This window comes from Thalassophryne amazonica, chromosome 4, assembly GCF_902500255.1.
Source record: "Thalassophryne amazonica chromosome 4, fThaAma1.1, whole genome shotgun sequence".
Taxonomy (NCBI): domain Eukaryota; kingdom Metazoa; phylum Chordata; class Actinopteri; order Batrachoidiformes; family Batrachoididae; genus Thalassophryne; species Thalassophryne amazonica.
This window is the reverse complement of record NC_047106.1, coordinates 59,703,149-59,725,225: the sequence shown is the minus strand read 5'-3', so window position 1 is coordinate 59,725,225 and position 22,077 is coordinate 59,703,149. Positions and strand designations below refer to the sequence as shown.

The following is a 22,077-nucleotide window of genomic DNA, read 5'->3' as shown; positions in this document are numbered from 1 at the left end:
TTTTTCATGATTCCATAATTTTGTCCTCAGAATGGAGTGATTCCATATTTTTTTCCCTCTGCTTGGTCTGAAAAAGTAACCGTTACTGACTGCCACAATTTGTTTCCCTGATTTCTTATAGTGTTTCTTTAAGCCAGAAAGTTGCCATTTGAAATGACTTTAGTTTTGTGTCATGTCTGTGATCTGCTTTTTTTCTACAAAATTAAAGAACTGAATGAACATCCTCCAAGGCCAGTGATTCCATAATTTTTGCCAGGGATTGTAGTGTTGCTTCCCTAGCAATATCTGCATTTTTTTTCGTTAGATGCTCATTTATATAGACACTCGTTCCTTTCAAATTCTTTGCCTGTCTTAATAATTCATTTTTATATTTTCTGCTTGTAAATCATATAACAATGTTAGATGTTTTTTTTATCTTTAGATGGAATAGTATAACAGTCTGATATCGTGTCTTGATGGATGACAACACCTTTTTGATATAAAAAGTTTGTTACTTGTTGTTCCAATGACTGTCGTTCTTCAGGTGGTGCATCCTCCCCATTGGCTCCACCAGAATCCACTACCCTTGCATATGTCCGATGTTTAGTTTCTAGTCCAGATATTATAACATCATCTTTTCTAGTGAATTGTTCAAGTTGATCTACACGTTCAAGTTTCTTAATGATCTTGTCCTTCTCTTTAACCAACTTTTGGAGTTCTTTAATCTCCACCGTCAGCTTGTCTAATTAGACATGTCTTTTTATATCCGGTTTATTGAGGTCTTTATTTCCTCTATATTTTCCTCGAGTTTATCTGTTTTCTTGGGTGGTGCCATGTTGATTATCGTGGCCCAGTATGGCCACTATCAATTACAAAACAATTCTCACCCGTAGCCTCCACCACCACTGGTTCAGTCACCGCACACCAGCCCTCCCCGTTGCTAATCTCAGTCACAGCCGCCCCCAGCCTCGGTCGTAGCCGCAGCTAGCCACGGATGTAGCCGCCGTCAGCCCAGGATGTAGCCGTAGGCAGCCTCGGATGTAACCGCCGCCAGCCTCGGATGTTGCCGCCGCTAGCCACGGATGTAGCCGCCGTTAGCCTCGGATGTAGCTGACGCCGCGGGCCTGGATGTATCGCCCCCACCGATGCTGCGGGCCTGGATGAACCGTCTCTGCCGATGCTGCGGGCCTGGATAAACCACCTCCACCAATGTCGTTGGCCTAGATGAACCGCCTCTGCCGATGCCGTGGACCTGGATGAACCGCCTCCGCCGATACCGCGGGCCTGGACGAACCGCCTCCACTGATGCCGCGGGCCTGGATGAACCTCCACGCCGCAGGCGCCGCGGGCCCGGACGAATCGCCGACCCAGGTACGATCAGCTCACACTCAAAGTTATGTCCTTCTCACTCTCTATCTCTGTGCACATCCATTTCCTAACCAGAATCCTGTCTATGCCTTTCACTTGCATCCGTTCAATACCAAAGCAGACTGGTTTGACATGTAACACAGAGTTTATATTGTACCTACAGGCCACCCAGGTTTATACACCCTGTTGGAAAAGGACAAGAACTTGGACATCCCCCAAACGGATTTGTGCTCTGGGTTTCCGACCATGTGTCATAGATCCTCAGTACAGGGCCCCGCTTGTCACTGAACATTAAGAATCTTAAGCCCCTGCAGCTTATGTGTAAACTGCAGGGGCCCAGCATACTCAGAACAGCTCCTCATATTGATTCACGTGTTTCCTCTATCAGTATTCTCTGTCTAGGCCGATGGCATTATGCTAACTTTGTTTGTATTTCAGTGTCTCTGCCTCCTCAAATTGGCTGTGGTCTTGTTGACTTTACATGATGATTGTTTCTCACATCTGACTCAAAGCAGACTGGTGCAGCACACATGATGCTTTTTTTTTTTTTTTTTGCTGTTACAGAAGGCTTTGTTTTTTTATGTCAGGTAGCATTGTAATTGTTTTGTCGGTGCATCTTGAAATAAATAATGTTGGCTTGAATGTGGATTGCACAGCTCAGTTATTTTGATGCCATGGTACAGTATAAACAACCTGATCTCGTGCCATTTCTTGATGTCATCACAAAAAGTGAATTAATCTATTAGTTTGTGATACTGTCACAAATTAATTTGGTGACGGTATCATGAAATGTGGGGTGACACGGGGGGGGGAGGGGGTCTGCTGGGGATATGGTTAGGGTTAGAGGAAGGAGGAGGGTGATGTTAGGTTTCGGTGGTCATTGCAAACACACACACACACACACACACACACACACACACACACACACACACACACACACACACACACACACACACACACACACACACACACACACACACACAGAAGCCAACACAGATGCAATGACACACTCACTTTGTGTCAGTGATATACAGTGAGGCAAATAAGTTCTTGATCCACTGTTGATTTTGCATGTTTCCCCACCAACAAATTTCAATTCAGTTTCAGTTTTTTCATTTATATAGTGCCAAATCAAAACAAAGTTGCCTCAAGGTTCTTCACAAAAGTAACGTCTAACCTTACCAACCACTAGAGCAAACACACAGGCAATAAATACAGTATAATTTGTCAGCATTAAGCAACAAGAAAAACAGAAGAAATACTAAGGTGATCGCCGGCCACTAGCCCTAAGCTTCACTAAAAGACCCAGAATTTAGATAAAGCTGAGGCACACTCCATTTCCTAATAAAATTAATTTAAAAGAGTAAAAAGCATAGTACCAAACTATGCCAGGATGCAAGCCATATGAGAGGGAGAATAGATGCATCTTAAGTCTGGAGTTGAATGTTTCCACAGAATCTGACTATTTTATTTATTTTATTGATGCAGGGAAATCATTCCACAAAGCAGGTGCATGATAAGCTCTGTGACCCGCAGACTTTTTCTTCACCCAAGGGACACAAACTTGTCCTGCACCCTGAGAACGCAGAGCCCAGGCCAGTACGTAGGGTTTAATTAGGTCAGCTAAGTAGGGAGATGGCAGTCCATGAATATTTTTATAGATTAAAACAGAACCTTAAAATCTTATCTCACAGAGGCAGGAAGCCAGTGAAGAGACATCAAAATGGGTGTAATGTGGTCAAACTTTCTGTTTTGTGTAAAAAGCCTGGCAGCAAAATTTTGAACCAAATGGAGATCCCTAATGCTGGACTGCGGTAAACCAGAAAAAAGAACATTGCAGTAGTCCAATCTAGAAGAGACAAATGCATGGATCAGGGTCTCAGCATCAACCATAGACAGGATGGGGCGAGTCTTCGCTATATTTCGCAGGTGGAAGAAAGTAGTCCTCGTAATATCTCTAATGTGGAGGTCAAAGGACAACATAGGATGAAAAATTACCCCAAGGTTCCTCACTTTGTCAGTGTGATGTATGACACACGAGCATAGGCTAAGCATTAGCTGGTCAAATTGATGCCAATGTCTCAAACCAAAAATAAAATACAGTCGCAATGACTGAGGGTGTTGGACTGTTAGAAGATGAGGAAGAAATGATATTGGATTTGCTGATACGCGAGTCAGGAGTGATTATCTTGTGTGTCACAAGTATTCCTGGCTGACACGTGTCATAATTTGCAAATTATACACACTCCACGAGCACTGCACGTGCACTGTTCACATATGTCAGACATGCGATTGCCACAGGCTGATGGTACAATATTCCCCATACTTCATGTATGACGGCCGTGCAGCCTGTATGTAACAAGTACGACATCCGCACTCTTTCACACACTATCCTCTGGATGGCTGTGGCACACCTGTGCTGCCACTTCCTAAGACCCGCATGTATCCACCATACGTGCGGTGAATTGTGAGGCAGGCTTGCAAGATATTCCTTCTGTCAGCATTCTTTTATGCTGTGCCAGTGGCATTATGCATTGTTAAACAGTGTTTGCATAATGCAAGAGAGTAGAGAGAAGTGGTGAAAGAGAACTTAATGTCAAATGTGCAAGGGCTTCAGACAACCAAGGTGGCCTGGGTATTTCCCATAAAGGATCCTAATATGCAAGGGAAATTCCATCTGAACCATAATGAAGTAACTGCACAACATCACCTTGCACCTTGCAATAATGTAGAATTCAACCACTGGACTCAAAAGTACCACCACCAGAGTTTGAGAAGAATCAAATTTGACATGAATCTCTGCAACTTGACATTATATGACTGGTAGGCCTGACAAAGGAGATGTACGCATCAGTGCCATCATTCCAGCAGCTTGATAGAAGCAAGCAGTTAAAAGTCCCCCTGAGCAGCTGTAGTGGTGGCTCCAATACAAAATGAATGAGGAGTGAAATAGTTATTTCTTTTATATATCATATAATAATATATATTTAGCTCCTAAGATTGTGAGTTGTATTTTATTTGCTGATGACACAACTGTGTTTTGTAGTGGGGATCATTTGGGACAGGTTCTGGACATAATGGAGAGGGAACTACAGAAGTTTAAAGAATGGTTTGATTCTAACAAACTGTCGCTTCACCTTGGTAAAACAAAGTGAAGCGACAGTTTGGGAGTCACAGATGGCTGGAACGTGCGTAAATAGTTAAAGTAGTTGATCAAATGTCCTTGCCGCTATTGTTTCTGTATGAAAACGCTGCTTTTCGTTCCACACATGGACGAGTCATGTTCAGCTTGTCTGACCTTTAGTTATTGATTCATTCAGATATCATCAAGTGTTTGTGCAAGACCTCGGACATGGGAGGTTGGACGAAGTTGGATGACAACCAAACGGAATGCTGACGGTACAGGAACTACACAAATGATGAGGAACCATCAAGCCATAAAGCAAAACAAATTACGGACGAATTGAGGTTGTTGTCGGGATTCGTTCACATTTTTCAACTGTTTGAAAATTCTGATGAAGTGCCAGCTACAGGAATGAAGTTGGACGACAGTTAAACGATGTCTGAAAGTCAGTGTAAGTCAAGATTTCTTGTTTCGTTTTGGCTTCGGGGTCCTTCGTTCGTGCTGTATGACTATGCCTTAAGGTAATATGGTTGTTTATTTGGGACGCTTTTTTGTTGTGTTGCTCAGTCATTCTTTTACCATTTGTTTTGAATTGCTTGAATGGCCACAGTAGATTGTTACCCCACTAAGTCCAGGGGGCTTGAGCTTTCGTCGTGTAAAAAAAAAAATGTTGAGGGAGTTTTTCATTGCCGCTGTCATAAATGTGGTTATACATGAGGTGGTAAAGTTCTAGACCTTACTCATGTGAAGCTGCTTATGATTTGGCATTGTTTAAATAAATTTAATCTAGTTGAAAAAAGTGAGTTTTTTTTTTCATCTTCAGAAAGCATCTCAGTCTTCGTTTTGTACTTTGCATAAGACGGTGGTTGTTAAACTGAGGTGTCAAGACAGCAGTAGAAAATCTTGTTATTCAAATTAAGAAGTGGTTTCAATGCAAACACTCCTTTGCATAAAACAAATCTACACTTCAAATAAAAACTGTCTGACAAATAAAGTGCTGTTCATTGGGAACACCTGTCATGTAATACACAATAACTCAAAGCAGAGACACTTAGAGGGACTTTGATCTTTTTTGTGAGCGTTCTTGGAAAGCCAAGCACGTAAAGATGAAGATGGTGGAGAGAGGACACTGGGACAGTAAGGCAGAATTTCTCTTGGCTGCAGCGGGTAATGTTGTTGGCCTGGGCAATGTGTGGAGATTTCCTTACCTCTGCTACAAAAACGGAGGTGGTAAGTAAGCAAGGTGTCTTCACCACGGTTGAATTTCCAACAGTTTTTTTCTCTGTGTTTTCCTGTGCATTTTGTGCTTTCAGGTGCATTCTTGGTGCCATATCTAGTATTTGTGGTGACATGTGGTGTACCCATGTTTCTGCTGGAAACCACTATTGGTCAGTACACACAGGAGGGGAGCATCACCTGCTGGAGAAAGCTTTGCCCGCTGGCAGAAGGTGATTTATTTCTAAAGACATTAAGGGCGTCTGGCCAGCTTTACTTAGATGTTCCAAGGTCAAGATATAAACGCTGGGGTGATCATGCTTTCGCGGTAGCTGGCCCCAGACTGTGGAATGAGCTACCTCTTGAGTTACGTACTATTCCTGACCTAGCACTTTTTAAATCTAAGTTAAAGACTTATTTATTTAAACTGGCTTTTAACACTTAGTGGGGAGGTGACATGTTCTGTTATTTTTATGTTCTTTTTTTATGTGTTGTTTTAAAATTTTATTTTATATGTGTTTTATTTTTGTAAATTTGTGTTTTTAATGTTAAGCACTTTGGACACCAGTCGGTGCTGTAAAGCGCTTTATAAATAAATGTTGATTGATTGATTGATTAAAGTGCAACTTTTCTGTTTTTTAACTTTGAGCTCTATTTGCTCGTGAGGTGTGACTGAACAGTAAGCATGATCCATAAATTATATTACAATCAGGGTTTCTGACTTTCCAATGGTGACTGGTTCCTGTCTGGTAAAGTTTTGTTTAAAGTCTTCTTCTTTTTTGTCCTTCGGCTGTTCCTGTTAGGGGTCGCCACAGCAGATCAATCTTTTCCATCTCACCCTGTCCTCTGTATCTTCCTCTGTCACACCAACCACCTACATGTCCTCCCTCAGCACATCCATAAACCTCCTCTTTGGCCTCCCTCTTCTCCTCCTGCCTGGTGGCTCCATCCTCAGCATCCTTCTCCCTATATACCCTGGGTCCCTCCTCTGCACATGTCCAAACCATCTCAGTCTCACCTCTCTGACTTTGTCTCCAAACTGTGCCACCTGAGCTGTCCCTCTGATATGTTCATTTCTAATCTTGGCCATTCTTGTGACTCCCAAAGAGAATCTCAACATCTTCAGCTCTGCCACCTGTCTTTTTGTTAGTGCCACCGTCTCTAAGCCGTACAACATAGCTGGTCTCATTACTGTCTTGTAAACTTTCCCCTTCACTCTTGCTGATATTCTTCAGTCACAAATCACTCCTGCCACCTTTCTCCACCCACTCCACCCTGCCTGCACTCTCTTCTTCACCTCTCTACCACACTCTCCATTACTTTGAACAATTAACCCCAAATATTTAAACTCATCTACTTTCACCACTTCTACTCCTTGTAACTGCACTATTCCACTGGGCTCCCTCCCATTCACACACTTGTACTCAGTCTTGCTTCTACTGACTTTCATTCCCCAGTTCAGGCTGTGAGTGTTTGAGTTATTGTGTTTCATGTGAAATCACTTTTTTCCACAAATTGCTGAAAATGAAATAGGTTGGTATCAGTGTTTGGCAAAAGTATTCTTGCATTTTATTATTATTTGCAACATATATATTGGTAATATTAAATTACTATCGGGGTAGATTAACACATACTGCATCTGCAGTGAGCAGAGCTAACTTCTAGACAACAGCTAATTTCTAGAGTTGGTATTGCAATATTACATTTTACAATACAAAACAGATTTAAGAAGTAAAAAAAATAATAGAGTCAATTGCTGGTTGAAACGAGGTGGACATGTAGTGCCACTTTTACTTAACAGATGGTGCAATGCTTTGTAGACCAAATTCTGAGTGTTACTTGATGTCACCTACATTTCAAACAGATGTAAGAAAAATTGTGGATGATTCCAAATTGAGCACTGATGAGTATTTAGGCCCCTTTCCACAGGATGGTGGCAATTGTGGCTTAAAACGTGCCCGAAGCACAGACGTGATACGAAAACACCTTTCTGTGTAACTGCTTCAACTGTCCTTGTGCGGTGTTGTTATTTCACAAGGAGTTTGTGCACTACAGATGACATCACATTGCCACAGAGATCTGTTGCTTTTTTGACATATATCCAGGAGTCTGAGCGGCTTGTCATCATATTTCTTCACTGTTCATGCACACGCAGAGAGAGAGAGGCTTATGCAAGGCTTATGATGAATGTTGTTGTGGAATCCATTGGCTTAGTGGAGAAATTAGGGAAGAAAATCCACTATGGTGATAGTGCAGTTTACAACCCCAATTCCAGTGAAGTTTGGACATTGTGTAAAATGTCGCCCCTGTCCCAGCTTTTCTGAACTGTGTTGCAGACATCCATTTCATAATGGGCAAATATTTGCACAAGAACAAAAAAAGTCTATCAGTTTGAACATTAAATATGTTGTCTTTGTGGTGTATTCAGTTGAATATTGGTTGAAGAGGATTTGCAAATCATTGTATTCTGTTTTTATTTATATTTCACACGTCCCAACTTGAATGGAATTGGGGTTGTATGTGGCAGGGAGGGAAATTCGTCCAGTTGAGACTGTTTCTTGTTTCCGCAGACATGTCCATAAAAATCATAGAGGTATATGTTTGCAAACTTAACACACATTATTACATTGGATGACATTGAAGTCGAGGATGGCCAGCTGGCTGTCCCAGCAATATCAAATATTTTGTGTCTGTGACTTAGCTTCACATTTGGAAAATCAATCAATAGACAGTCTTGTGGATAGTTTAAACTCAGTGCTCAAAACTACACTTGACATGATTTCGCAACCTATATTAAACCCATGCCCCCAAAACAGTCACCTTGGTTCAGTGATTACATGCTCAAGCATAACGCTAGAGGTCTCGAACAGAAATGGCGTAGTTCAAAATTAGAAGTATTCCACCTCACGTGGCATGGTGCTATCTTAGACTACAACCCCAGTTCCAATGAAGTTGGGATGTTGTGTAAAATGTAAATAAAAACAGAAGGCAATGATTTGCAAATCCTCTTCAACCTACAGCAGTGTTCAGAATAATAGTAGTGCTATGTGACTAAAAAGATCAATCCAGGTTTTGAGTATATTTCTTATTGTTACATGGGAAACAAGGTACCAGTAGATTCAGTAGATTCTCACAAATCCAACAAGACCAACCATTCATGATATGCACACTCTTAAGGCTATGAAATTGGGCTATTAGTAAAAAAAAAAGTAGAAAAGGGGGTGTTCACAATAATAGTAGTGTGGCATTCGGTCAGTGAGTTTGTGATCATGATATGGGCATGTTTCTCCTACTATGGTGTTGGGCCTATATATCGCATTCCAGGTATCATGGATCAGTTTGGATATGTCAAAATACTTGAAGAGGTCATGTTGCCTTATGCTGAAGAGGACATGCCCTTGAAATGGGTGTTTCAACAAGACAATCACCCCAAGCACACTAGTAACCGAGCAAAATCTTGGTTCAAACCAACAAAATTAATGCCACGCAGATGTGAAGAAATCATGAAAAACTGTGCTTATACAACTAAATACTAGTTTAGTGATTCACAGGATTGCTAAAAAAGCAGTTTGAACATAACAGTTTTGAGTTTGTAGCGTCAACAGCAGATGCTACTATTATTGTGAACACCCCCTTTTCTACCTTTTTTACTAATAGCCCAATCTAATAGACTCTGAGGAAGATGTGACTCTCACATTGAAACATCAGTCCCTTTTTTCCTTTCAGCACCTTATTAAAGACTTTTTGCACTTATTTCTGTGCTGCACCAGTTATTTCGTCTTTTTTACAAATTGGTCCTGCCTGGTTGCACCAGATTTGTTTGTGCTGTGCAGAAGCGTGGTGAACTCTTTCTTTTTGCTTTACAAAATATTCAATGTTCAAACTGATAAACTTTATTGTTTTTGAGCAAAGATCAGCTCATTTTGAAATGGATGCCTGCAACATGTTTCAAAAAAGCTGGGATAGTGGTATGTTTACCACTGTGTTACATCACCTTTCCTTCTAACAACATTCAGTAAGCGTTTGGGAACTGAGGACACTAATTGTTGAAGCTTTGTAGGTGGAATTCTTTACCCATTCTTACTTGATGTACAACTTCAGTTGCTCAACAGACCGGGGTCTCCATTGTCGTATTTTGTGCTTCATAATGTGCCACACATTTTCAATGGGCCACAGGTCTCGACTGCAGGCAGGCCAGTCTAGTACCTGCAGTCTTTTACTACGAAGTCACGCTGTTGTAACACGTGCAGAATGTGGCTTGGCATTGTCTTGGTGAAATAAACAGGGATGTCTCTGAAAAAGATGTTGCTTGGATGGCAGTATGTGTTGCTAGAAAACCTGGATGTACCTTTCAGCATTGATGGTGCCATCACAGATGTGTGAGTTGCCCATGCCATGGGCACTAACACACCCCCATAACCATCACAGATGTTGGCTTTTGAACTTTGTGCTGGTAACAATCTGGATAGTCTTCTTCCTCTTTTGTCCAGAGGACACGATGTCCATGATTTCCAAAAACAATTTGAAATGTGTACTCATCAGACCACAGCACTCTTTTCCACTTTGCATCTGTCCATTTCAAATGAACTCCCACCCAGAGAATGCGGCGGTGTTTCTGGATGTTGTTGATGTATTGAATTGAATTTGAATTTATTGATTTATCCAGCACACAGCTGAGCAACAACAAAGGCAATAACAAAATATAAAAGAAACAACATACGAAAACCCGTGTGGCCGAACGGGTGAAGGCAGAAGCAAAGCTTATAAGCACCCTCCCCTTATACCATTAAAAATAAAGAATGTACGAGGTCTGTTAGAAAACTATCCAACCTTTTTATTTTTTGCAAAAGCCATATGGATTTGAATCATGTGTGATTGCATCAGCCAAGCTTGAACCTTCGTGCGCATGCGTGAGTTTTTTCACGCCTGTCGGTTGTGTCATTCGCCTGTGAGCACTTTGTGGGAGGAGTGGTCCAGCCCCCTCGGCGGATTTTTATTGTCAGGAAAATGGCTGAGCAACTGCCGCTTTGCTGCATCAAAATTTTTTCAGAAACTGTGAAAGACAGCCAGGTGGAAACCATTCGGAAAATTCAGATGGCTTTCGGTGAAGATCTTATGGGCATCACGCAGATTAAGGAGCATTACAACCGGATTAAAGATGGCCCACAGCGGCTGAGGGCGCGCCACGCTTCGAGCGGCCATCGACGGGCTGAAACGACCAGATCATTTCCAAAGTGAAGGCTGTGTTGATCCGGGACGTCATCTAACTACCAGAGAAATGGCAAGAGAGGTGGACATAGCACTTTTTCCGCACATTACACTGTTACAGGAGATTTTGTAATGAAAGACGTATGGTGGAATTCGCGCGTCAGGACAGAGCCGCGTAATGGCGCAGAACAAAAAGTACCTCCGTGTTGGAAGTCTCACGGGACATGCCCAGCTCTTCCACCATTCGGAAGATTCAGGTGGCTTTGAGTGGCTTTTCAGTCGAGTGAGTATCCGAGAAATTGTCGAAGATCTGGGCATGTCACATGCCCTGTGAGACCAACACGGAGGTGCTTTCATTCCGCGCCATTAACGGCTCCGTGGCGAATTCCTCCACTCCTGTTTTCATGACAAAATCTCCTTTAACAGTGGAATGTGGCTGAAAAGTGCTATGTCCACCTTTTCTGCCATTTCTCTGGTAGTCAGACACAACATAGCATCAACACAGCATTCAGTTTGGAAATGATCTGGTCGTTTCAGCCTGTCGATCGCCGCTCGGAGCGCGGCGCGCCCTCCGCCATTGTGCGCCGTCTTTAAACCGGCTGTAACACTCCTTAATCTGTGTGATGCCCATAAAATTGTCCCTGAAAGCCATCTGAATTTTCCTAATGGTGTCCACCTGGCTGTCTCTCACAGTTTCTGGAAAAATTTGATGCATTGCTGCTCCAGCCATTCAGACATTTTCCTCACAATGAAAATCCGACGAGGGGGGAGGACCAGTGCTCACTCAAAGCCTGCTCACAGGCGAATGACGCAACCGACAGGCATAAAAAACTCACGAATGCGCACGAAGGTTCAAGCTTGGCTGATGCAATCACACGTGATTCAAATTCATATGGTTTTTGCAAAAAAACAAAAAGGTCAGATAGTTTTCTAACAGACCTCGTATATTTACATATATACACACATACACACACACACACACACACACATATATATATATATATATATATATATATATATATATATATACACACACACACCTACACATATGGTCATAATAGCTGTACAAGAAAAGAGAAGAAAAAAGTGCATAAACAATTTAATTTAATCACAAAATTTCACAACACAACCAAACAAGTAAGAGTGAACAGTGACAAAATGTAAACCTAATCCTTCAACCTATAACGGGTAAATATATTCTTTTTGTAAAACCTTTTAAAACCAACCAGTGTATCAAGGACAATTATTCCAAATATTAACACCCCTGATGGAAACACAATGACTTTTAACAGTAATACGGATCTTCAATGAGTATCCCTTTGAGTAATCCCTTTGAGTAATGTATGGATTTTCAAAGATGAATGTGCGCAATGTATAAATGTTTTTAACTTGCTCAAATAAAGTATTCATCATCATCATCATCATCAATTTCTCAAATAATAATGTTCCTCTCAAACTGTAGCTGGAGTCTCTCATTTTAAACAGATTCTGGACATGTAGAGGCAAAATCTTATTTTTAACTTTATACATAATCTGTATTGTAATATAATCAACCAAGTCCCAGAATTTTAAAATTTGCAGACAAGCAAATAACAAATTTGTTGGCTCTTGATATGGTTTATTACTGATAATTCTTATAGCTTTCTTTTGCAACAGAAAAACTGGTTTAGTGTTAGTTCTGTATGTATTTCCCCAAACCTCGACACAATACGTCATATATGGAACAAGTAATGCATGATATAAAGTGCTCATTGCATGTTGGGTGAGGAAGTCCTGGGCTTTGTGCAGAATTGCAATGGCTTTTGACATTTTAGTTTTAACATAGTTAATATGTGTTTTCCAGCTTAATCTATCATCAATATGAACACCAAGGATTTTGTATTTGTTACAATTTCAATATCATGTAGTAATAGTTTTTTGCTTAAATTCCTGGACTTATTCCCAAATATGATACACTTAGTTTTACCAAAATGGAGCGATAATTTATTTAAATAAAACCATTTTTTAAATTTATGTAATTTGTTCTCCATCTTGTCCAGGAGCTGTCCCAAATGATCCCCACTACAAAACACAGTTGTATCATCCGCAAATAAAATACAACTTACATACTTAGAAACCAAACATATATCATTAATATACAAAAGGAACAACAGTGGCCCAAGGACTGAACCCTGGGGCACCCCATAAGTAATTTTCAAAAACTCAGAATTTGTCCCACCAAAGTGGACACGCTGATACCTACTGTCTAAGTAGCTCGCTATCCAGTCATGTGCCAGTCCCCTGATACCATACTTCTGTAATTTGTTCAATAGCAAGGTATGATCTATAGTATCAAATGCTTTCTGTAAATAAAAAAAAAAAAAAACCCTACAGTATATTGCTTATTTTCAATCGCGTTGGTAATCTGTTCAACAAAATCCATCACAGCCAGCAACGTAGTGTGATTCTTTCTAAAACCGTATTGCTGCTCGCTAAGGATATGATGTTTAGTTACAAAAATAATTTAACCTAATTTCAAATACCTTTTCCAGAATTTTAGAAAATTGTGGTAAGAGGGAGATTGGCCTATAACTGCAAAAGACATGCTTGTCACCACATATGAACAATGGGATCACTTTAGCTATTTTCACTTTGAAAGGAAATTTCCCAGTCATTAATGACAAATTACAGATATATGTTAAAGGCTTAACAATGCAATCAATAATATTTTTAACGAAAAACATATCAAAACGGTCACTATCAGCTGATTTTTTTCCCTTTAAGTTTGTGAACTATATCAATAATTTCTTTTTCATCCGTTCCTCTAATAAACATTGAATCACGAACTGTTTCTATATTTTTGCTGTAATTCAAGAAACACGTTTTGGAAGGAACAATTGAATTTGCTATGTTTTTACCCACGTTAACAAAATAACCATTAAAATGATCTGCAATAGCTTTGTTTTCTTTAACTTTTGTGTCAGTATTTGTATAAAAATAGGCAGGATATTCTTTGACATCTTTTTTCTTATTTATGATTTCATTTAACAACCTCCAAGTACCCTTTATTATTCGTTTTATTTTTTCCAATAAATCACTATAATACTGCCTTTTACATGATCGCATAATGTATGTTAGTTTGTTTTTATATGACTTATATCTTATCTCAGCTTCAGTTGTTCTAGATTTTAAAAACTGCTTATACAAAAAATTTTTCTTTTTACATGCATTCTGAAGTCCCTTAGTGATCCAAGGTTTATCTTTGCTTAGCTTTTTTTTTCCCATTTTTTAACACATCATATAAATTGGAAATAATAGAAATTTATAATAGAATAATAAAAATTCGTAAGATTGATCAACATCCTCAATGTAAATGTCACTCCAGTTTTGCTGTCTTAAATCCGTCCTAAGCTTTTCCATTGTTTCTTTTGTTATTTTCCTTGTGAAGTTTGTAATATTAATATGGTCAATTTTATCAACTAATGAATTGAAAACAACAAAAACAGGCAGATGGTCACTGATATCACTAATGAGAAGTCCACCCATTATGTTTCCCATAGTAATGTTTGTCAATATATTGTCAATAAGTGTTGATGAATTCCTAGTTATGCTAGTTGGATGAGTAATTACTGGATACAATCCCATACTAAATGCAGAATTAATAAATTCATCTATGTGTGATTGACAATGAGGATTAAGGAAATCCATATTGAAGTCTCCACAGATAACCAAAGCTTATTATTTTTACAGGTGTTATACGTATCTGTCAATTTATTCACAACAATATTTGTGTTTGATCCAAGAGCTCTGTAAATACAACTTATGATTATGTTTTTTGATTTTTCACATTTAATTTCCACTGAGACACATTCCATAACATTATCAAAAGAAAAAGACATATTATTGACAATTTCACACTGATAACTAGAACTGACATAAAGTGCCATGCCACCGGCCCTTTTATTCATCCTATTTATAACAAAAAGATCATAACCATCGAGCTGGACCGTGTCCATGTGCTCATCCCTCAACCATGTCTCTGTAACCGCAATGACAGAAAAGGGATTACTGACACTTTTTAAACAATCCTGAATTTTGGGCAAATTCATAGGAAGACTTAATAGAGAAAGAACCGTTTATCATGGAACAGTCCTTAAGTTGTTCCTCGGTAAAGTAATTGCAGTAGTGAGTAGTATTTTTGAGAAAAAAACAATCTGGATCTACATTGTAATCAATGCTATGAGATTTATGTTCAGAGTAATCAAGCGCTTTTAGATCAAGCTCCTGTGCAGAAGCAAGTTGAAAAGAATCAATTGACATCATAAAAGGGTTGTAATCGACAAACCAAAAATGCGGCTAAATATGATATGACTATTTCATGTAAACCAGTATGTGATATGGATTTAGTCAAGAATTGTCTCATAACAAAAAAGGAAAACGAAACAAAAACATACCAAAATCTCTTCAAATAAACAATAAGGAACATGTTCATCCAAAAGGAGCAATCATTTAAATTTATCCAAATCCACAAGCTCTCTTACCATTTTGACCTTCGCTTCCTCCAGAGTTCCATTTAGTTTGATCCACACTTTACAGTTCCTGGTCCATGTCGCTTGAATTTTTTTCTGCTTGCGAAGGACTCTGGCTTGTCTTGCAATCTCCGCAATTTTCTTTGTTAAATGTTTGTTCACATACACCTCGGTTCCTTTCAACTTTTTTGTTTGCCTTAACAATTCATTCTTAAACTTTCTATTTACAAACCGGATGATGATCACTGGTTTCACCTTTTTTTCTCTTCTTGCAACTGAATGGCAATCAGCAATATCAGTACTATTAATGTGGATATCATTGGAAGAAAAAACTGAACAACCTGTTGCTCCAGGGATTGAGTTTCTTCTCGCGTGTCATCTGCATCATTGGCACCGCTGCCCACAGCAGTGGCCCGAGCGTATGTCCGATGCTTAATGTTCAGTCCCGAAACAATTACTTCCTCCATCCTCATTTGTTGCTCAAGGTCATCGACACGATTTTCCAATGATCTGATTTTATTGTCTTTCTCTTGTAAGATTTTTTTGAGATCACGAACCTCCTTCACTAAACCAAGCAGTTCGGTTTGCTTTTTAACCACTCCACTGAGTTCATCTGACATGAAATTCAGGGAGAGTTTGATCTCATCCAGATCTTCACTACTTAAGGCTTTTTTTGGCATTTTGTACAGTTAGGAAAAAAAGGTTGTACCTTATGGGCAGTAACTACACCAACTGACCGCGGGGGGTTCAGCCCGCCTTCGAGGCCCGTCAACTCCGCGGCTGCTGCTGCTGGAAAACCCTTCGTCAGCGCTCGTCAGCCCGCCTTCGAGGCCCGTCAGCTCCACGGCTGCTGCTGCTGGAAAACCCTCCGTCGGCGCTCACTTTGCATGGTAGAGATTTAACTTGCACTTATAGATGTAGCGACGAACTGTGTTAACTGACAATGGTTTTCTGAAGTGTTCCTGAGCCCATGCGGTAAGATCCATTACACAATCATGTCAGTTTTTAATGCAGTGCTGCCTGAGGGATCGAAGGTCACAGGCATTCAGTGTTGGTTTTCGGCCTTGCTGCTTATGTGTAGAAAGTTCTCCAAATTCTCTGAATCTTCTCATTATATTATGGACTGTAGATGATAAACTGTTGGACTATGTTTTCATGCAATTGTTTACAAAGTGGTGATCTTCACCCCATCTTTGCTTGTGAATGGCTGAGCCTTTTGGGGATGCTCTTTTTATACCCAATCATGACACTCACCTGTTTCCAATTAACCTGTTCACCTGTGGAATGTTCCAAACAGGTGTTCTTTGAGCATTGTTGCTCCTGTCCCACCTTTTTTGAAACATGTTCCATTTCAAGCCACATTCTGCATGTGTTACAACAGCGTGGCTTCATAGTAAAAGAGTGCGGGTACTAGATTGGCCTGCCTGCAGTCCAGACCTGTGGCCCATTGAAAATGTGTGGCTCATTATGAAGCGCAAAATACGACAATGGAGACCCTGGAGTATTGAACAACTGAAGTCGTACATCAAGCAAGAATGGGAAAGAATTACACCTACAAAGCTTCAACAGTGAGTGTCCTCAGTTACCAAATGCTGATTGAGTGTTGTTAGAAGGAACTGTGAAGTAACACAGTGGGAAACATACCACTGTCCCAGCTTTTTTGAAACATGTTGCAGGCATGCATTTCAAAATTATCAGATATTTGCACAAAAACAAAAAAAGTCTATCAGTTTGAACACTAAATAGCTTATCTTTGTGGTGTATTCAACAGAATATAGGTTGAAGAGGATTTGCAAATCATTGTATTCTGTTTTTATTTACATTTCACACAACGTCCCAACTTCACTGGAATTGGGGTTGTATAAGCATGCACTACTGGCTACAAAGTGGACCTATTACTCTGATTTGATCAACAAAAACAAGCTTAACTCAAAGTTCTTGTTTGACACAGTGGCAACACTTATACGTGGACAACCTGTACATCACTCTCCTTTTACAGCACAAGATTTCTTGGATTACTTTGAGAATAAAATAGACAACATTAGGTTAAACATATCCCAGCATGCCTTAACCCAACCACTACACCCTGCCATTGAGGTGGATGCTATTTATTACTGAGGTATTACCTAGATTTACAGAATTTGTTATTATCTCACTAGCGTGCTGACGAAACTTGGAATATCTACAAAAAGCACAATCTACTATTTGAATCCTATACCAACAAAACTGTTTAAGGACCTATGGCCCACTCTTGGGCTAACTGTGCTGGAAATGATTAATCTCTCAACCTCTGGATCTGTTCCTAAATGTTTCAAATCTGCAGCAGGGTCGGACTGGGAACAAATTTCGGCCCTGGCATTTTTCCTCTGGACCAGCCCACTATTGGCCCGACGAATCCACCCCCAAACACGCACACCCACCTGTCCATACCGAACCCCCAATGAACAAATACTATACACCTAAACACCATGAACACACACCTAAACACACACTTTCACTGTCATTTCACCTTGATCATAGTACATGTCGTGGTTCGTCTTTAGTCTTCTCGGGATGTCGTTTTTTAAATAACACAAACTAATTGCAAGTGATATGCTAGAAAAGGACACAACACTTTAGAATAATTCAGCCTTAAGCAAGATAAAATGCACAGAGTTTTTAAGTTTATTTAAGCCTTCGACACAGAGCTTAGACAAACTGAGTCCTCTAGAGAGACTGAATATGTGACAACCGCGCTCATCTATTTATTGGAAACCCACGGGCATCGCTCCTCCTTCGACTTTTTTATTTATTTCATTCCCAAGACATGGTTTTCTATTGGAAGCGTCCTCTAGTGAACCCTAAGCAGGTGTTAGGCCATTATTTCAATGTGACAAATGCTCCCATTAAAACGTGAAGGATTTACAACTGATTTTTTAAAAAGACCTTCAGCCACAGGTGCAGCTGGCCTGAGGCCCCCCGCACGTGGCCTCAGCCACAGGTGCAGCTGGCCCGAGGCCCCTCGCACGTGGCCTGCGGGAAAGCACCTAAGAGGCCTTGGAAAGCCCCTGACAGACTGAATGACTAATAGAGCCCTTTTTTTGGGTTGAACACCTGCTAGTTCAACCAGAGGACATACAGTTCGGATCAGGACACTTGATAGTTCATCATAGTTCAAATAAGGACCTAAAAATTCTTCTACAGTCCCTCCTCTGGGACTCGAAAGAGTCCCATTACATCAACTATACTCTTGGGTTGTTTACTGACAAGACATCTTCATTTGTGCATTGCAATAATAAAAAAAGAAAAACACATCACTCGACTTACTGATAACTCTGGTGCGGATATGAATATAAGTGATACTTCACACGGTAAATATATTTAAGTGTAAGTGCAGGTGAACCTACATACTAAGGCACAAGGTGATCAATTAGCTGGATTATATCAACGCAAGGTGACATTCAAACATTGAGTTTTGGTGTAATTCAAGGCACTTAGAATGGCCACATAAAACAAGTTACAGCAACCTCTTAATCATGGCAAAGTAAAGGCTTTACATTGACATCAGTGCAACCAATCATCTTCTGGCATCTATTGTCTCACTCAACCAGAGGCTCCAACCCATTATACTTGGTTCTACATATTATTTTGTTAAAGCGTCACACATCTATTATTTAAATGCATCAAATAACCCCTACGTTACCACTATTTAGTCAACCAATCAAGAAACTATTCTAAGGTTAGCGCAGCTATGTCTAGTTAAATGATAAACACAATAAATGGTTTCCCTTCATGTCCGTCCTTAAGTCATTTGCCTTAGTCAATCATATAATGGTTTTCATTATAGGCCATTTCTCAACATTTTCCACTTTGTTTTTCTTCTTTTTCAGCTTGTTTTCTAATGCCCTTTTTGGCCAGACGCCAAATTTAGGCGATGCATGTCTCTTGAGGCATGCTATAATTTAAGAAAAAGGGGTCTCTATGGTGCATCTTTACTACTAAATCTACAAACACGCCGTGTAAGGGTCCCCTTTTTATAACTTTGCAATGTGATATCTATGTGTACGCATTTATCTGTGTTACGCAGATGATGGTAAGGACAGACATTTACCCGACCTTCGTTACTAACATATATCCTTCTTTGTTTTTATTTACACTCAGATTTCTGAAACCAGTCCGCAATTCAAACTCAAGAACCAAGATCATAGTCCGTGTTCAGTGCCATTACGTCAGTCCGCGCTCCTCAGCATTTACTCAGCGTCTGAAGTTTTGGGAGAAGTTGGGGAATATGGGGAGGTTGGCCTTTCAGGGGTAGTGGGGGAAGGATCAGGAATTCTGGCTTTCAGACAGTCGTGCAGTTCTCTGATGGATCTTTCCAGCTCCTTGTGCTGCTTGGCCAGGTTGTACAGGGCCCCCAGAGAATTCTTGCCCACATTCAGGGTGGTGGTGGCCAGCCCTAGCTGTTCCCTTTCCATATGCTCCATCATGCTGGCTAGCATGTCCATACTAGACTGAAGACCACACAGTTGAGTATGGAGGCCCTCCTGAGCACAAGAGATGTTGGCATTGTCACGGTGTATCCTTAACAGGTATGCAGCTGTCTGACTCAGTTGTGGCATGATTTCCTCAAATAGCCCATGGGGAATGTGATTTGTGAGGGGCAGGAGCTGCTCCAAGGTTTTTGGAACAGACTCTTGTGGAAGACGAAGCTCTCAAACCAAGATTGCCATGTCCAGTGGGGTGACCATGACCAGATTAAGGTTGTGCAGTCCAGGGGACAGGAAGTACAAGGGGGAAGGCATTTCGTGTGTGGGGGGAGTATTGTTGATGTCGCACAGGCAAGTGGTTGGGACACTCTGGGCATTTAGCAGCCTGTACAAAGCTCCCCTCTGTCCTGGTGGGTGAGTTTGGCTAAGGTCCACCCCTGCTGATCCTCCTCCAGAGGCACTGGGCTGATCAGAATATCTCTCCTGCCTTGGGGGTGAAAAGCTGGGGACAGGTCCTAGCAGTGAATTGGGTCTAGGATGCACTCGGGCGGTTGCTGCATATGGCCGACCTTGGCTGCCTCCCCTGGAGGGTATCGTTGCCACTGGCACATGTGACTGTCTCCATGGCATCTGCGGAAGGGGTGTGTTCCTGAGTTCAAAGGGTCCTTCAGGTGATGGTGGAGTCCTTGGGCCGACTCTTGCTGCAGGCAGATTCTGTGAAGCCGTCATCGCCAGGTGCTGGAATGATGAAGATCCTTCTGTTGCCAACTGGTTTAGCTGCATAGGTCCCTGATCAGGGGAGTCTGGTCTCTCAGCCATACTCCTGTGTCCTAGTAATATACATATACGTTCATTATTACAGCTCCATGTCATTCTTTCAGATATTGTCTATCCTATCCCTCATTTTTGTGGGTGCATGTGTGTGAATGTAAATGTGCGTGGATGTCTTCTTCCTCGTCTACAATATCACCAAGCACGGTCCATCCCAGTCCTCCCTATCTGGGGTGTACACCACAATATTAGGGAGCTGGGGGCTGTCGGGGAGGATAATTGGTATTTCATCCATTTCCATATATTCTGGTTCTCTGTCTGTTTCGTTTGTGCTTTCTTCCAGGGCTCGGATGGCTAACAGTGGGAGCTGTCCTACTGTGGATGAAATCAATTTATTGACCAGAAATTTTATCAAGGGAATACTACAACATATTACCAGCAAGACCGCCACCCCTGTTAGTGCCAAGACTACACCTATCTGGTATAACCAGTCTTTCCATGATATCCACCCTCTCCTTAGAGCCCCAAACAGTGAAAACAGTGGGCCAATATTCATTCCATTCCCTACAATGTATCCAGAATCGTCAGTTTCATTTCTCCCTCCTATGGAGTTACTTAACAGTTCCTGTTGCATCTCTTCAAGTGTGATTAAGAGCTCTGTCAAATTTCCGTCTTCCCCTGTACGCATGGGAATAGCTGTGCAACATTCGGTGGCTTTGATCATAATACAAACTCCTTGTTCATCAGCCATCATCATCTCGATAGCTAATCTATTTTGCATTGTCATTAGCGAGGTGGCGTGCAGTTGTTCGGTTAAGGCTCCTACTGCTGCCAATGTCCAGTTCAGGTATCTTTGCTGATTATACCACAAGTGACAGGAGTTTCCTTTTTTGTCCGCATATCCAAAAGATGTCAGCTAAGGGTACCGTTCCCTTAGCTAAATTTGGAGTAGATACCCATGAAGCATGGGTGAGATTCAGTCCAATTACAGACCCCCCTGTGGCCGGTACTATTTGTTCACACTGTATGCCTGCTGCTGGCAGGGTGTGACAGACGGTAATGTTCCATGCTGTTTTGGCCGGTTTGTATTCTTGCTGCTTTTGCATACACTGTATGTGGTGTTTTGACTGGGTCGTCCCTACCTGCCAATCGCTTTTGTATTGTGCTACTAAGCCTTTAGCTATACAGAATGGGTGTATCATCCCTTTCTCTATTTTAATCATAGGTGGAACGGTTCCTTCTGTACTTAGAGGCACTGGACAAAGTTTACTGTCGGCAGCATATTTTTCATCACCTACTGCCATTTTCATAACACATTGTGTATAGCATTCTGCTTGGTCTGAGTTATGTTGGGGGCTCCTATAACAGTTGTTGATATCAGGTAGGGGTTTAGCCTGAGGTATCACACCTTTCCGGTGACAGGCTATGCAAGGCTTTT

The 22,077-nt window shown here is 41.0% G+C and overlaps 2 protein-coding genes across 2 annotated transcripts in view; both read left to right on the top strand.

Annotated features, from left to right (window-relative positions):
• The window catches only part of LOC117508274 (sodium- and chloride-dependent GABA transporter 2-like), a 527,846-nt gene that overhangs the window by 285,327 nt on the left and 220,442 nt on the right, over positions 1-22,077 (top strand).
• LOC117509074 (sodium- and chloride-dependent GABA transporter 3-like) overlaps positions 5,584-22,077 on the top strand; it is a 233,564-nt gene continuing 217,070 nt past the window's right edge. The window contains exons 1-2 of the mRNA XM_034168880.1: positions 5,584-5,701; positions 5,785-5,919. Of these exons, the coding sequence (XP_034024771.1) occupies positions 5,584-5,701; positions 5,785-5,919 (253 nt within the window). The remainder of the gene's footprint in view (positions 5,702-5,784; positions 5,920-22,077) is intronic.